Raw genomic sequence first — 16,018 nt, 5'->3', positions numbered from 1 at the left:
CAAGCTCTACTTCTGAGCTATGCTCCCAGCCTCTTGTATTCTTTGAACATATTTATAGTAGCTAACTTAAAGTCATTGTCTAAGAAATCCCATCATCTGAGTTCCCTCAGAGACAGTTTCTGGTGGCTAATTATTTGTGCAACTTTTCTCTTTCTTTATATGTTTTATGCTTTAAAAATTTACTTTTTAGTAACATTATTTGACAATTCTGAAAAGTAAAAATTCTGTCCTCCATGGTTTGTTGTTGTTTTGCTGTTTGTTTCAGTGACATTCCTGGGATGATTCTGTAGTCTATATTTCCTGTAACATGCAGCCAAATGAAATCTTTCTTCAGTTAGTGATTCATAATGCTTGGACAAAGATTTCCTAAGCCCCTTTACCTAGCAAACTTTCACCCATTGTCAAGGAGTTTACCTTCAGTCCTCTGGCAGTTTACAGCTCTTTCTTGGTCCTTACTTCCTGCCTATACATGGCCTCGAGGTCAGCAAGATATTGGGAACCTTCCTTGGTCTTTCTTGAGCATATCATAGATTTTTGAATCCCTAGAAATATATTAGAATTTTCAAAGTATTCTTTGAATATCTTACTGCCGCAGTCTGGCTGGGCACAAATCACGAGCCACTCAAGCAGGAACAAACTTTATTTCTGAACTCCCATGTATGCCACCCACGTGGCTTTCTTCCAGGTCACACCACACCAACCGGAACTCCCTCCCCTGGGCTGCGCCACTCTTGGAACCGAGAACTCAACAGGAGCTCCAAAGTAGCCATTGCTGGATGCAGCAAGAGCCATACTATTACTGGACAGTAAAGGTCTAATATACAATTGAATCAATCCAGCATCATCTTAATGGCTCGCCTCTCAACCATTACTTCTGGCAAAATGCCAGGGGCCATTCTGACTCCACTGTGGCTCTCAACATCGTACCTCCTTAATCATCTGTTTAAATTCATGGCCAGCACTTTGCTTGCTCCAGCTGGTATCAGTGTATTTAGACAGCTGTGATGTTAAGCATTTGAAGCTTATTGAGACTGACAAACATCCTGGCGATAGGAATTTTCCATGCAGAGAGCCCCAAATAGGATTAATAATGTCCTAGGTGTGGGGACTTTTCCATGGAGAGAGCTCCATGATGGGATAAATAACAACATACTGTTTATGATGTTTTATCAGGCAACTGTACCAATCTCCTTAGTACTGGCAATTGAACCCAGGGGAATTACCACTGAACAACATCCCCGGTCATAATTGAAATTGAGACTGAATCTTACTAAGTTGCTTAAGGCCTTGCTAAATTTCTGAGGCTCATCTTGAACTTGTGATCCTCCTCCTTCAGCCTCCCAAGTTGTGATTACAGGTGTGTGTCATAGAGCCCAGTTACAGACAATATTTTGGGGGATGGAGCTTTCTAAGAAGTTTACACCTCAATCTTTTCTTTCTACCCCTGGAGGTTTTTTTTTTTCTTTCCTTTCCTTTTCTTTACTTTCTTTTTTTTGAATAATGGGGATTGAATCCAGGACACTACTGTAGATCTTGATACCCAGCATAAACTCTCTCTCTCTCTCTCTCTCTCTCTCTCTCTCTCTCTCTCTCTCTGTGTGTGTGTGTGTCTCTCTCTCTCTCTCTCTCTCTCTCTCTCCCACACACACACACACACACACACACACACACACAAATACACACATACACACAACTTTAAGAATCACTCCAAATTGGGGTGGGATGGGTACCTTTGGAAAAAGCCAGTGGGAAGACTGGACTCACCTTAAACCCTGGTGCCTGGCTTGTTCTCTAGGCCCCTTCACTTGGGAGATGCCATATTTTGAGCACCTTGAAGATCGAAGTTGCATAGTTCCTTGAAACTTAACAGCAAGAATATTATCCTATTTCCACCTTACAGATAAATTGAAGCTCATAAAGGTCAAGTCATGTCCTTAAGGTTAGAACACCATGGGTGGCAGAGAGAAATCCTACTTCAGAGTGCAGGATACTCTGATGTTACCCATCTCAACATCCTGACTCTCCAGCTAGTGATGGTGGTGTCCATCATTATAATTTTTGAGCACAATAAGTTTGATCCTCCTATTTTATAGCCCCCTTACCTAGGAAATGACCCTTTAGAGGCAGTCACAGAGAAAAGAACAAGAGTAAAGTCATAGATATGGTTTCCCCTGATACTCACCTACTGAAGTGGCTCACAGGTTACTCCTGCCCTGCTAGGGCCAGAGCTTCGAGGCAGTGCACCAAAACTCATAATTGCTAGATTACGTCTGGCTGAGACTTGTGGGCTGGTGCTATTTGACCATCCACTGTACATGCTCAGCTCAGTAGAGCCAACACATGGGCCTAGGTGCCTTGAGCCCATGCAGTCCACTACAAGTCAAGGGTGGTCCAGGGAGGTCAGGTTGGCCGGTAACCAAATGCCCTGGCATCCTGACAGGTCTAGAACTTGAACTCTTCCCACTGAGCAAAATAAGAACATAGTCATTATCAAAAAAGTCATAGAAGACATGCTTTATTGTGGTATTTCAGAATTGTTAAGCAAATCATAACTACAGCACATTTTCAAATGAGGAATTCTCTATGCCATATAATATCATCACAACCTCACAAGCACCCTGAGAGATAACCACAGATCACTTTGGGGGGAGTTGAGGGAGATGACCCAGTAAGTTCCACTGACATGGCTCTCTGCTCCATGTCTTCAACACCCTAGGTCTGCTGGACAGATTTAACAACCGTGGCTGTAAAATGAGAAATCAGGCTACCCGCTCTGTACACACCAAAGCAAGAGGGGTCTATCCTGGTATGGGCAGAAAGGTTTCTCATTGCTACAATGGCCCCAGTTCAAACTTCCACTGGAGAAAGAGTAGTACAATGACCACCAGCTCCTTCTTCCCTCTGTCCTACTTGCTGCTGGCCAGGCTCCATGACCTTTGGCCATGATGAAGGCATGGCTGCATCTGCTCCCTCTGCAGAAATAGATCCAATCTGCTAACCTGGGAGCCTCTCTTATGAGCTATCCCCAGATCTCGGTGATCACAGTGTGGCTGTTGCCTTCATCTGAGTGACACACAGGACACATAGCAGTGTCCCTGAAGATCCACAGGGTGCAAGAGCTGCAGAAGTGTGAGTGGCCACAGGAGTCAAGACAGGTGCTGGCAACATGGTGGAAGCAGATGATGCACTTGTCCCCAGTGTGATTTGGAAAGAAGAGAACATATAGAGGGGGTCATGGGAGGCAAGGGGGTGGCCACTACTCATGATCTGACCACAGGGCTGAGAAGTGTGCTGTCTTCTGAGTATGACCTCATGTGAAAATTCCAGGAAGGAAACTGTAATACATATAGTTGTCCTTCCATAGCCTAACTTTTGCATCCCATGGTTACCTGTGGCCTGAAAATATTAAATGGAAACTTCCAGGGGAAAAAAGACAGTTTTAAATGATTGGTGCTATGCTATGCCATCTACTTGTCCTATTTTATTGTTTGTAAACGTTAATCTCTAAGTTCATAAATTCAACTTCTTCATAGGCATGTGTAGGAAAAAAGCAAGTATATAGGGCTACCCATTGTTTCAGGATTCAGAGGGACACATGAAACATGCCCCTAGGAGTAAAAAGGGGATGTAGATCATAAAATTCCAATTTTCATAAAAAGAAAACAAAGTCCAGCACTTCTTCATCTGCACATGTATGCACACCTATGATAAAAATAGTGGAAGGAATCCACCAAGAGTTGATGGTTGAAAAGAATTTTTTTCTTAGCTAGACAGTGATCCATACCTGTAATCCCAGTGGCTCAGGAGGCTGAGGCAGTAGGATTCAAATTCAACATCAGTCTAAGCAATTTAGTGAGGCACTAAGCAGCTTAGCAAGACCCTGTCTCAAAATAAAAAATGGCTGAGGATATGGCTCAGTGGTTAAGTGCCCCTAGGGTCAATCCCTGGTAACATTAGAAAAACATCTTTATCCCTTAATCTTATTTCTATTTGGAAAAGCCTTACAATGAATGTGGACTTGTGTTCTACATCAAAAGCATAGCTCATGATGATGCTCTAACAAGAGCACTGTCACTCATAAAGCATGTCATTGCTCTAGAAGGCACAACTTCTAGGTCTCTAGCAGGCAGAATTGTGTTTTTTTGGGCCAAATTCTGTGGAAGACCCGGCCCAGGAGACAGAACGACTTGATGTCTGAGCAATCAGGGCTTGGGCTTCCTCACACCTCACTCCATGGATGGGTGCTGGGGTTTGGGTAGTCCACTAACCCTCAGGCTCAGGCACAGACTCCTCATTAAGGACCGCTAGTATGGCTGTGGGACACAGGCTGGCTGTGGGCTCTGAGAAAGAGAGGGAGTGTCAGGACTTGGTGTGTAGCCCTAGGCGCTCCATTCCACCTGTTCCTGCGAAAAAGCATGCATTTCCCTCTCCCCAGCCCTGTCCTGCCACAGCCTGTGCTGTGACTCAGTATATGCATGGCCACCACCACCCAGAAGCAGACAACATTCCCAGGGAGCCCAACACTTCAGGCAACACCGTTGCCCACGTTGCTCTCTGCTACTCCAGGTCCTGGCACAGAAAGGGCAGCATGCTGCAGACTGACTTGCCACATGAGGCGCACACAAAGGTCACCACACCAGGTGCCTTTTGTGGCACTTGCTGATAAATGGATGGAAATGGAAAACAACCAGATTCATAAGGTGAAAGGTTAAATGCTTCTCTCATATGGGGAAGCTAGAGTGAAATAGCTGATCAAAGCAGAGGAAAACCTGTGATAGTGGATGGGCCATCAGTGGAGTGGAAAAAGATCGTCAGAGGAAGGAAGAGGGATAGAGAAAGGGAGGCATCATGAAATGAAATGGACTGAATTATATTTATATATGAATATACAACAGTGAATTTCAACTTTATGTACATCTTTAAAACACGAGTTTGAAAACTAATAAATTAATAAACAGAAGACCAGTAGAGGAAGGAGAGAGGAAGGGAATACTATGTCGTTTCACCATACAGTAGCATTTGGATTTCTCCCTTCTGTTTTAACATTTGGTATTTCATAGCTCTATATAGAGCTCAAATTCAAGAAATATCCACCATGTCCTAGCCACAGTGATACAGTCTTCATTAGATACCTCTATGACCTTATTAGGCAAGACTTTTTTTCTCATATGCATTTTACAGATAAAGAAACAGAAGATGAACCATGTAAACTAGAAGGGACAGTTGTGGATTTTGTAGAATTCATCTACCTTTGATCTTTTCAATATTCCCTTTGCTATACAATCTATATAATCAAATATATGTCCACCAGTTTATCCAGTCTCATACAGTTGGATACTTGGGTTGCCCCTAATATCCCTGATTGTGAATAATATTGATAAAGTTAGGACTATTACTGTTTTCCCAAAGTTTTTCTTATAAATGGAATTTCTAGTCAAAAAACAAACACTTAATATGATTTAGCATGTCCTATGTATGCATGAATTAGCAATAACCATACCTATTTTAGTTACTGTTCTAATTTCCCATTCCTGCAAAGCATTGTTTTCTTCCAAGAGAATATCATATCCATTTATGCTACCAGCTGAGATTCAGAATGCTCATCCCCCAGTGCTTTCCCCAACCCCATCAAAGTTCAGGTTCATATTTTCTTACTTTTTCTCCTCTGTGAAAACTATTAATTATTTATTCTAAAGAATATTCTGACACATTTTGAAGACCCAAGTGGCAGCACTTGACTTTTCTTCCCACATACACTTTTATTTTGTGTACTTAGGTATTTAGTTTCTACTTTTCTCAACATTGTGGGCAAAATTTGTTAAGTAGTTTTTCATCTGCCAGGTTCTATGTTTGATGCATTTGAGGCAATCAGATGTACAGTGAAACATACTGTATGTATGTGTTTCCTGCTTTATTGACACAAAGGAAGAAAACTAATATTACACAGTGAACTACCAATGTTTGGGGAGGGGGAGATGAACAGTCACCCATCTCCTGTCTATTCTCCTCTTGCACTATGACAAGGAAGATTTTTCTGGCTTCCTACCCTCCTTCCAAAACAGCCATGTTTCTGAATAATTATGAGCAGGTGCCAAATCGTAGTACATACACACCCATTTATTTTGATTAGGAGAGAGGTGAGTGTGAGAGAGAAGGTGGGGAGGGTTGGATCCTGGAAAACTCGTCAGTCTAATAGCTACTTTTCACCACAAGGGTGGTTTGTAGTGCTTAAGAAATGCAGATTATGCCAAATACAATTGCATATAGGAAAGTGTCTATTAGACTATAGTAGAGAAAGGTTTCCTGATGGAGTGATGATAATTTTCCTGGAACAGTGATGATGATTTTCCATCTTTGGGCAGCTGCAGGAAGATCAGAACCCTGTGCTTTCACAAGGGCATTATTTCTCCACAGAAAGTGACAGCCAAAAACAATTACTTAAATGCATATTGATGTCAGTTTTATGCCATGATTTGAATGGTAATACGATGGTAGAGGATTGGTGAATCACAAAGAGTAGAAAAGTGAAAACCAAGAAGAGAGTCCAGGATCAGTTTCTGTATTGTGGGGGCAGTGAGCGAGAATCTGTGGAGCAGTTTTAGGAGTCAAGGATGATTGTCAGAAGAAAAGGGAAAAACATATATTACTTTTTAATGCCACAAATTGTTTGTCTCTTAACCTAGAGATAAAAATTTAATTCCTCTCTGATAATACTAATCCAACACTGAATTTTTTCTTGTCATTCCCCTTTATAACTTAAGCTTGTCACAATTCAGTTCAGCTCAGCTTGTCACACCTGTCCAGAGTGACTCATGCCATCAATAATAGAGCTCCTTTAGAAGGAATCATTCCAAATCCCCCAAACCCTTTTCTTTATTGTGATAACTTGTGCTGGGCCCATTTTCAGGAACTCTCTTGATATGTTCAATGGACCTAATGGCTATGTTCCTGGTCCCAGAGCTGGTTATCTCCAAAACTTCCACTCTCCACATTCTAATTCATTCAGCAGTAAGCTTTGATGTGCATATGGTCTCATGTTTGAGAGGTTGTTTTTCAAGGTAATTTATTGTGCACCCATATGCAATCACTTACTGTACACCAGGCACCATACTAGCCTACTTAGTGGATAACAAAGCCATAAGGGTCCCTGGCTTTTCCCCCCACAGTATTTCTATAATTACTACACAAATATAAGTAAAAACTTCTGTCAGTAGAAAATTTGTTAGAGGAAAGTCCTTCTTGAATTAGATTCTAAAAAAAAGACACAGATCAGTATTGTAGGTCTGGAAGTATGCTCCATTCATGTTAATTAATTATGATTAGTACATCCATCATGGATATGTTGAAACTGGGAAACCTTACTACATATCTGCCTAGATACAGCCCTCCACATTATCACACATGGAGACTCTTGCCCTCATCTCCTTTCCCCTGATATTCCTACTGCTGAATATCTACAGAAAGTCTCTTGCTAGAACCACATTTATTCTCCCCTTAAGTAACTATAACACTAAGTGGCCTCCATACTTCCAATTTCTCAACTTTCCAATTAATACCCTTGACACAGTGCATTTCAATTTTACACAGGAGCTTCAGGCAAGATTGTGCAGTACTCAGAAACTCACTGGTTACCTGTCACCTACAAATTAAAGACAAACATTGACACAATTATGTTTAAGATCCTAGGTTTTTCCTATGTCTTTACCAAGCAGCTTGTTTTCTCTAGTCCAATAATCTGTAACTGTTCAACCGGCCCTAACTTTTGCTCACACTGTTACAGCTATTGGAATATAATTCTCACTTCTTATTATCCTAAGTCCTAACCCTTATTCCAAAATAGTTTCTGCATTACTTCCATCTTTCTTTAATTATGTCTTCTATTTTATATTCCATTTAAACTATGCATAACAATTAAATGAGATTCCCATTTTATTTATATATAGCCATTTTTCCTCTCCCTGAAGAATGGGGATGCAGAGCAAAGGCCAGGGTTATTTACCAGACAGGATATGATCCTGCCTATGAAATTTGATTCATATCATTTGTTACTGTACATAGAACTCTAGGTATCTAATGAGTGTATATCTGGTTTGCTTAAGATAGTCTTATTTTATACCTGTTGTTCTATATAATTGTTATTATCACCCACTTTTATTCTTAGAAGTGTCCTGTTTAGGGTAATAAATTAATTATATAACTACTATGTAAAGTAACAATGTCAAAGCAAGAGTTAAAAGCAAAAAAGAAAAAAGTTGGGTGTGGGGTACAGTATTCCTGTAATCCAGCATCTGGGGAGGTTGAGACAGGAACTTCATGAGTTCAAAGCCAGCATCAGACATAATGAGGCAATAAGCAACTCAGTGAGACCCTGTCTCTAAATAAAATACAAAATAGGGCTGGGAATATGGCTCAGTGGTTGAGTGCCTCTGAGTTCTATCCCTGGGACACTACCCTCTGCAAAAAAACTACTAATGTTTAACAAGAAAATAATGGGCGTGAATTTCTGATCTGAAGATAGGAAAGCATTCCTTAAAAAGTATAAATATTCTTTAAAAGAAGGGGGAGACATTGTAAACCTTTCTAAATTAAAAGACAATGAAAATCAAGTAAGGCAAAAGGTGAGAATATTCTGGATGCCAGGGTGCATGCCTTTAACCACAGTGGCTCAGGATATATCTCCAGTCTGAAAACTTGCATGTGTCTAACAGAAGAAACACTCAACAGATGTTCATGGCAATGCTGCTGTCAATTCCACAATCCATTTGTCACAAAACAGTGGGTAGGTGAAAGTGAGCCAAAGAAAATACCCAGAGATAGCATACAAGGCATAAGATTCATTGGAAAATGGTTGCAAGACATCAGTAACTGCTCCAAGAAGAGCTCAATTGTGACAGAATGAAGAATATCACCTCTGTCCCTCACTGCTTCACTGAGCCGTGCCTCCTTTCCTTCATGGTGGCATCTTGTGCAGCAGATGAGTTATACCTACCCTTTGCACAGTACCTTTGATTCCATCTCTTTCTACCAAGAGGATATGATAGGCTTCAGAATAGGTGACATCTTCAGCCTTTCATTGCTTAGGTATCCTGTAAAACATCTTGAGGAAATTTTAGTATATTATATGAGATAGAATTGTAATTTTTTTCTTATTTTGGAAATGTTCCTCTGTTTTACCAAGTATATTTATTAAAGTCTATTCCATCTCCATTGATTGATAATTCTTTTTTGACAACCTGAGTGGTGCACAAAGATTCTATGTATGCAAGGGTCTGTTTGGGGGGGGCCTCTATTTGTTCCTTTGGCTACTTAGGAATCCTGCACTAATAATACATCATATCCATTACAAAATCTCTATAATAAATCTCAATATCTAGCATAAGGAGGCTGCCTTTTCATTTTCTTTAAAAATGTCTTGAATATTGTGACATTTTGTTCTTCCATTTTACTTTTAGTGAAAACTCTTCAAATTCTAGAAGTGGTAGTACATACCTGTAATTCTCTGGATTCAATACCCAGGACGTGGAAAAAAATCAGTCAATTCTGCAAAAGACACCACTGAGTTTTTATTGGAGTAGAGTTTAATCACATATATAAATATAAAAATGAGTATAATAAAAGTTCAAGAAAACATATGAGAATATGTCCATACCTTGAGATAGACAAAGCTATTACATAGGCCTTATAAAGCATGAAGCAAAAAAATGATACATTATATTTATATGAAATTTCAAACTGTTGATCAAAAGATGCCATGTAAAAGGCAAAGAGAAACAGGTGCAGTGGTACATGCCTTTAACCACAGAAACTCATGTGTCTGAGGCAGGAAGATCACAAGTTGGAGGCCAACCCCAGCAACTTATCAAGTACCTGAGCAACTCAGTGAAACCCTGAATCAAAATAAAGAATAAAAAAGGGCTGGGGATGTGGCTCAGTGGTTTATCAGCCCTGGGTTCAATTTGGTACAAACAAAATATTAAAAATTTGAGGTCAAACACAAAAATCAAAGCAGAGCCCACCTCATTGTACTCCACAGGACAAAAGGGTGGTGGTTGGTTCTGGGGCACTGATTAGCGCTCAAAGATGCAGCGGTGGGCCATACAAGGTGGCCTGCAGGGAAATTGGGGGTAGTGGGGACTGAACTGAGTGTCTTCAACAGGGGAAGGGGCAGAGGGCAGAGTTCATGCCTGGATGTTGGGCAGTGCTGAAATGCTGAAGTGGGGGGGCCCTTTCTCACAGAGGGACTCTGCACCTCTATGGTAGCCAGCCCCTCTGGAGAGGCCTCTTCTAGCTCCCTAGGGCATGGGGTGGCTCCGGTCTGGTATCTTACTGGGGGACAGTGAGAGGAAAAACCTCTGGCAAGAGTGGGAGGGGCAACATAGTAGGTGGGCGACGCATAAGGACATATGGTGGAGAGGAAGCTAGATGGTTGCTGGCTTGCCATCCAAGGATTATAGCTGGAGGCACCACTAGAACAAACTGAAAGCCCTTGATATGGACACCCGGTCCAGAGATATCCACTGAAGGGCAACTATATGTAAATGCAAGGGGCTGCATAGTCTTGTAGGTGGAAAGCCATACAGGAGTGCACAATGCAGAAATATCCCATGACAGTCCAGAGGCCTGGACTGGTGATAAGACTACAAGCACAGCAGCCATAGGCAGAGCCCCTGGTTATCCAGGGGTTTGGACACCTATATCACATGGGCTTGCATGATCAGCCTTGCAGAGTTCAAGTTTTCCTTCACTGCCTTCTCTTAAAATGAATTAGAGCTCCTGTCCATGGATACTTGTTCTTTGCTCTTCAAATACTGGAGAATTCTGCAAGTGGGATGAGGAGACAGAGTTAGTGACTCTGGCAGTGGAAAGTGAATGGCACACCCAGGAAGGTTTTTCTCTTGAGACATCAAAAAAAAAAAAAAAAAACCCTGCAAATTGGGGTCTTCACGGCTTCCCTCTATGTAGGACAGAGTATAAAGATGGGATAAATCAAACTGGGCACAGTGGCATCCCTGTTATCCTAGCAGCTGGGGAGGCTGAAGCAAGAGAATCACAAGTTCAAAGCTAAAATCAACAACTTAGCGAGGCCCTGTTCCTAAATAAAATATAAAAAAGGGCTGGGGTGTGGCTCAGTGATTAAGTGACCCTGGGTTCAATTCCTAGTACCAAATTTACAAATCGGGGGAGGGAATACAAATGACCAGCTAACTGGAGATCAGTTGGGAAGTGAGAATTAAAAAGTAGACAAGAACCCTAAATTAGGATGAGGATGTTGCTCAGTGATAGAACATTTTCATAGCATAGATGAGGCCTTTGTTGAATCCCCAGCCACCCAACACACACACTAAAAGAAACTATTACATCAACCAATAAAGGATTGGCAAAGCCAGTTGTGGTTGTGCACACCTGTAATCCAAGGGGCTTGGGAGGCTGAGGAAGGAAGATCTCTATTTCAAAACATCCTCAGCAAAATCTAGGCACTAAGCAACTTATCTCTAAATAAAACACAAAATAGGGCTGGGGGTGTCTCAGTGATCAAGTGCCCTGGAGTTCAATGCCTTGATGCCACCCTCAAAAAAAAAAGGATTGACAAAGTTCAAAATACAGTGATATCAATACTCTTTGCAAGTGTAGAACATCCTCCATAAAACAAATGTACAAAAATTACTAGGCAGTTTCTCCAAAATTCAATGGGATGGAGAAGGACAGGATATCAAGACCAGAAAATCTAGACAGATAAAATTGGCCACTTGAAAATTAAATGTCTGTTAGAAGGGGAAAAAATTCAAATGGATCATGTTTGTAATCAAAAGACAAACCACCAAATATGTCCAATATATATTAGGAAGTTATGTAGAAAGTGCCTGCTAGTCAGTAGTAAGTAAATAATTCAACCACAAAACAGGAAAACAGCAACGACAAGCAGTCACAGAATATGCCCTATAAATATATGTGTACAAAGAAAATTGCTTGTATAGTCTTTAACCTGATGATGAAGCATATATAAATAAAAATTGATGGCCTAATTCTTTAGTCCTGCTTCTCCATCAGAGAACAGCACTCCACCTGACAACAGCTTTATCTTCAAAAACATTTGTCTGTGTGTGAGTTTTTAATTTTTCTTATTCCCCTTTGCCCCTTGCTGAAACCTGCTAGTTTGGACACGCTGGTCATAGCATTTTGCCACCTTCCTATTACTTGACACAGTATTAACTGAACCGTTTATTATGTAAAATCCATTAAAATTAATAAAGCAGCCCTTCCCTTCAAGAAATCTGCAATCTAATAGAGATAAATGATTACAAACATCTAACTTGCAAAACATTATGAAAGTTAAATTGAGTGATACAAAGACTAAAGAATTTGTAAAATAATACGTTAATTTTATATGGAGATATATATATCTCCATATTAAATATATACTCTCTCTATATCTATATATCTATATCTATCTATATCTATATATATATATATATATATATATATATATATATTACAATACTATGAGATAATCTGTTATCCATATTTTATACAAATGGAAACTGAAGCACAGAAGTATTTGAGAACTAGCTTTTTTTATCTTGGAAAAGAAAAAAAAACCAGCTAAAATTTAAAATGAGGTAGCATATATCCATAGCCTATATTTCTAACCAGTATTCTAAAACTACTCTAATTATAGCTTTAGAAAATAGGAAGAATTTCAAAGTTGATAAAAGAATTTGGACCAGCAGTGTGGCCAAAAGAACAAAAGAAACAAAATGATATAAATGGAAAAAGGTAAATAGTTCAGGTAAAAGATTATTAAAGTATGCACTTTAATAAGCACTTAGTTGATTCTCATACAGGTAAATCAGAGGTCACACTCTTCAGGAACCATGACAGAACAATATCCAACAATGTCTATATTCTAAGAAACAGCAGAAAGATCAATAACAGGAAAATTACAAAAAGTTCACTTGCTAAGAATGGGTAAGTAAAACCTTTGTGAAAGACATCAGTCCTCCCCACATATCTTTTTAAATTTAAAATAAGTTATTCTTATTTTTAACTCTTGTTAACTTTTAACTGATGAAACAAATTGCTTGGCTTCAATCAAGACTCTGGGTTTGATCCCAGGAACAGGAATAATTGTAGGCAATGGCCCCTCACCCACACAAGACTACAGGTTAGACTGTCAGAACACTCATAACAACTATGTAACTAGGTAGCATAGTATATTAATTCCTCATATGAGTGACACAAGCTATACAACTTTTGGGACAATCATTATCAGTGAAAACATCTGAGAGGAACTTAAGCTAACTGGCCTTTGATTTATGGGGTAGTTCAAACTAGGAGAGGTGTGTGGTACATCAGGAAAGGGAACATTTTGCCTAAAATAAGAATGAATGGGCTTGGTTGCATAAGACAGTGAAAAGGTAGGACTTTTATCAAATTGGAGACCTGCAATGATAACAGAAGCTGGTTAGGGAATAAATGATCTTCTAAAATTTGAAACTACAAAGTATGAACTTTCACTGGTAAATATAATTAAATAAACATGCTGTTATTTGCTAGAATACCAGAAAATCTCTGTCTCATGCCATTCACCACTATGACCCCTTCAAACCACTGAAGTGCTTTTAGTAAAATCATGTAACAATGAATAATGGAAAATATGCGTCATTTAAAGGATACAGCATTGCTTACCTGTACTAAAAATGTCATCATGAGCCAGGCATGGAGGCACATGCTTGTAAATACCAGTAGTTCTCTAGAGGCTGAGGTAGGAGGATCACAAGTTAAAAGTCAGCCTCATCAATTTAGTGAGCCCTTAAGCAACTTGGCAAGATCCTGTCTCAGAAAAAAGAAAAAAAGAAAAAGTGCTAGGGATGTGGTTCATTGGTTAATCACCCCTGGGTTCAATCCGTGGTACTAAAAACAAGCAACAAAAGAAGGTCATCATACCAAGTTTCTGAAAATTCAGTTTTTACTTAGACACACACACACACACACACACACACACACACACACACACCAACCACAGAATTTAGGACACTCCTATGTTCCTGTGTGAAAGTCAATAAGATTGAAAAATAAAAATGCCAAGGCTCTATCTCAAACTATTCAATCAAAATCTTTAGGGAACAGTCAAGGAAATTAAAAAAAATGAACAAAAGTTTTTCAATAAAAGTTTATCAAGTTTGGGTAACATTTGATGTGATCAAATGTGGAATCTGAACCCCAGTCAGTACATTTCTCAAGTATAATGCTAAAACAATGAAGGTTGAAGGTCAAGACAGTTCATGACATAAGTATGTCAATAGGACAAAAAGACTAAAGGTAGTCCTCATAGGTTATTAATATCATCTACTCTACTTGAACTTCAGATTGCCAATATTGAGCTATTTCAATGATTTTAGCATATCAATGATGGGTTTGAGCTGAGTTACATACCCATTCTGCAGCTCCTGTACCTAATGAGATCTGCTACTACTAAAAAGTTCACTCACAGTTCACCATGCTTTTTTCTTTAATTAACCAACCAGATTCTGGATTTATATCTGAATCAATTGACACTGCCAACTCTTTAAAAGAGAAAATGTATTCAGAGTAATATTTGATGTCGATTGGAAATAAGTTATTCAAGAGCTTAGGCTTTATTTAATCACTTTATTTATATAATGTTTTTGGGGAACAGGTATATTTATATAAATTTGGAATACTTTACCCATTGATGCAATAGTATATACAGGACTCAGTCTCAAAATGCTTGTAATCCAGTGGTGGGAAAAGCATAAAACAGTATAAATGATTAATGTAAAGCCAGCAATGTACTTTTATACTGAGATCTTTACAACCCTAGGTTTCTCTTACTTTCAATCATCTAATAACTACTGTAGTATATAATCCACTTAAAATGGGCTTTTTACTTATCTTGTTTAATAGTCTCACAACCAAATGCCAAGGAAGATATTAAGCAAATTGCCTACTTATAACCAAGTTAACTCTCTTAAATCTATTTTACTGTTAATCCAAAATGGCATCAAACCAGAAAATGGCACTGAATTCCCCCTTGTAGAGATCTAGTTGAGGTAAATTTCACTAGTACTTAAATAAACCTCTAGTACTTAAATAAATTAGTACTTAAATAAACCACTAGTACTTAAACAAACCACTCCCCCTGGAAAAGTGCAAGGCGCAATCCTGACTTGTTTACAGACTCTAACAGCTTGGCATCTTGCTTTTTCTGAAGCTGACTTGAACTCGTGATCTTCCTGCCACAGGTTTCTGAGCCACTGGAATTACAGTCATGAGTCACTGTTCCCCACTCTTAACTCTGTTTTTTCTATTAAGAGTTCACTTTACTTTCCAAAGTAACAAGCATAACTTAACATTTGGTTTCAATTTTCCTGACAAGTTAAACTAAAGAAAATACCACCAGATTGCAGTACATGCCAATGCACCCTTTAAACTTGGAATTAAAATATATATCTTCCCTATGTATATATTAAAAGATATATTTTCTGTATGTATATATTTAAAGTTAAATACATACACACATCCCAATTTTTTTAAGAATACCAAGCCCCATGTTGCTCTGGGTTTGATCATCAGCATCATATCAAAATAAATAAAATAAAGGTATTGTGTTCAACTCCAACAAAAAAAAATATACATTAAAAAAAGTATACCAAGCCCCCAAATCTGATATATAGACACACACATATACACATGCTCTACCAATTACAAGAACTACTCTGTATTTGAAAGAAGGACTGTAAAAATTGGTTTCTTTGAAACATTTTAAAATATATTACCAGACGTCATAACTGAATTAAGATTTTGGAATCTCTGGAAATATTTTTTAAAAATCTGTTTTTAAGTCATAGATGCTGCATATAAGTTCCTCCAGTGATTTACATTAATTTCAATAGCACTGTGCTAAACTTTTGATATAAAATGCAAAAAGTAATGAAAAACTAATAATAGAATTTCTTTTTCATATAACGTGACTTGCTGTTAGATGTCATTTCAAGAT

General features: G+C 38.9%; 1 protein-coding gene across 1 annotated transcript in view; it reads left to right on the top strand.

Moving 5' to 3' along the window:
- LOC143387553 (KAT8 regulatory NSL complex subunit 3-like) overlaps nucleotides 1-16,018 on the top strand; it is a 100,386-nt gene that overhangs the window by 18,434 nt on the left and 65,934 nt on the right. The window contains 1 exon segment of the mRNA XM_077108291.1: nucleotides 686-806. Coding sequence (XP_076964406.1) covers nucleotides 686-806 — 121 coding nt within the window.

This window comes from Callospermophilus lateralis, unplaced genomic scaffold (assembly GCF_048772815.1).
Source record: "Callospermophilus lateralis isolate mCalLat2 unplaced genomic scaffold, mCalLat2.hap1 Scaffold_390, whole genome shotgun sequence".
Taxonomy (NCBI): domain Eukaryota; kingdom Metazoa; phylum Chordata; class Mammalia; order Rodentia; family Sciuridae; genus Callospermophilus; species Callospermophilus lateralis.
The sequence above is the reverse complement of the archived record's forward strand: the minus strand, read 5'-3'. Positions and strand labels throughout refer to the sequence as shown.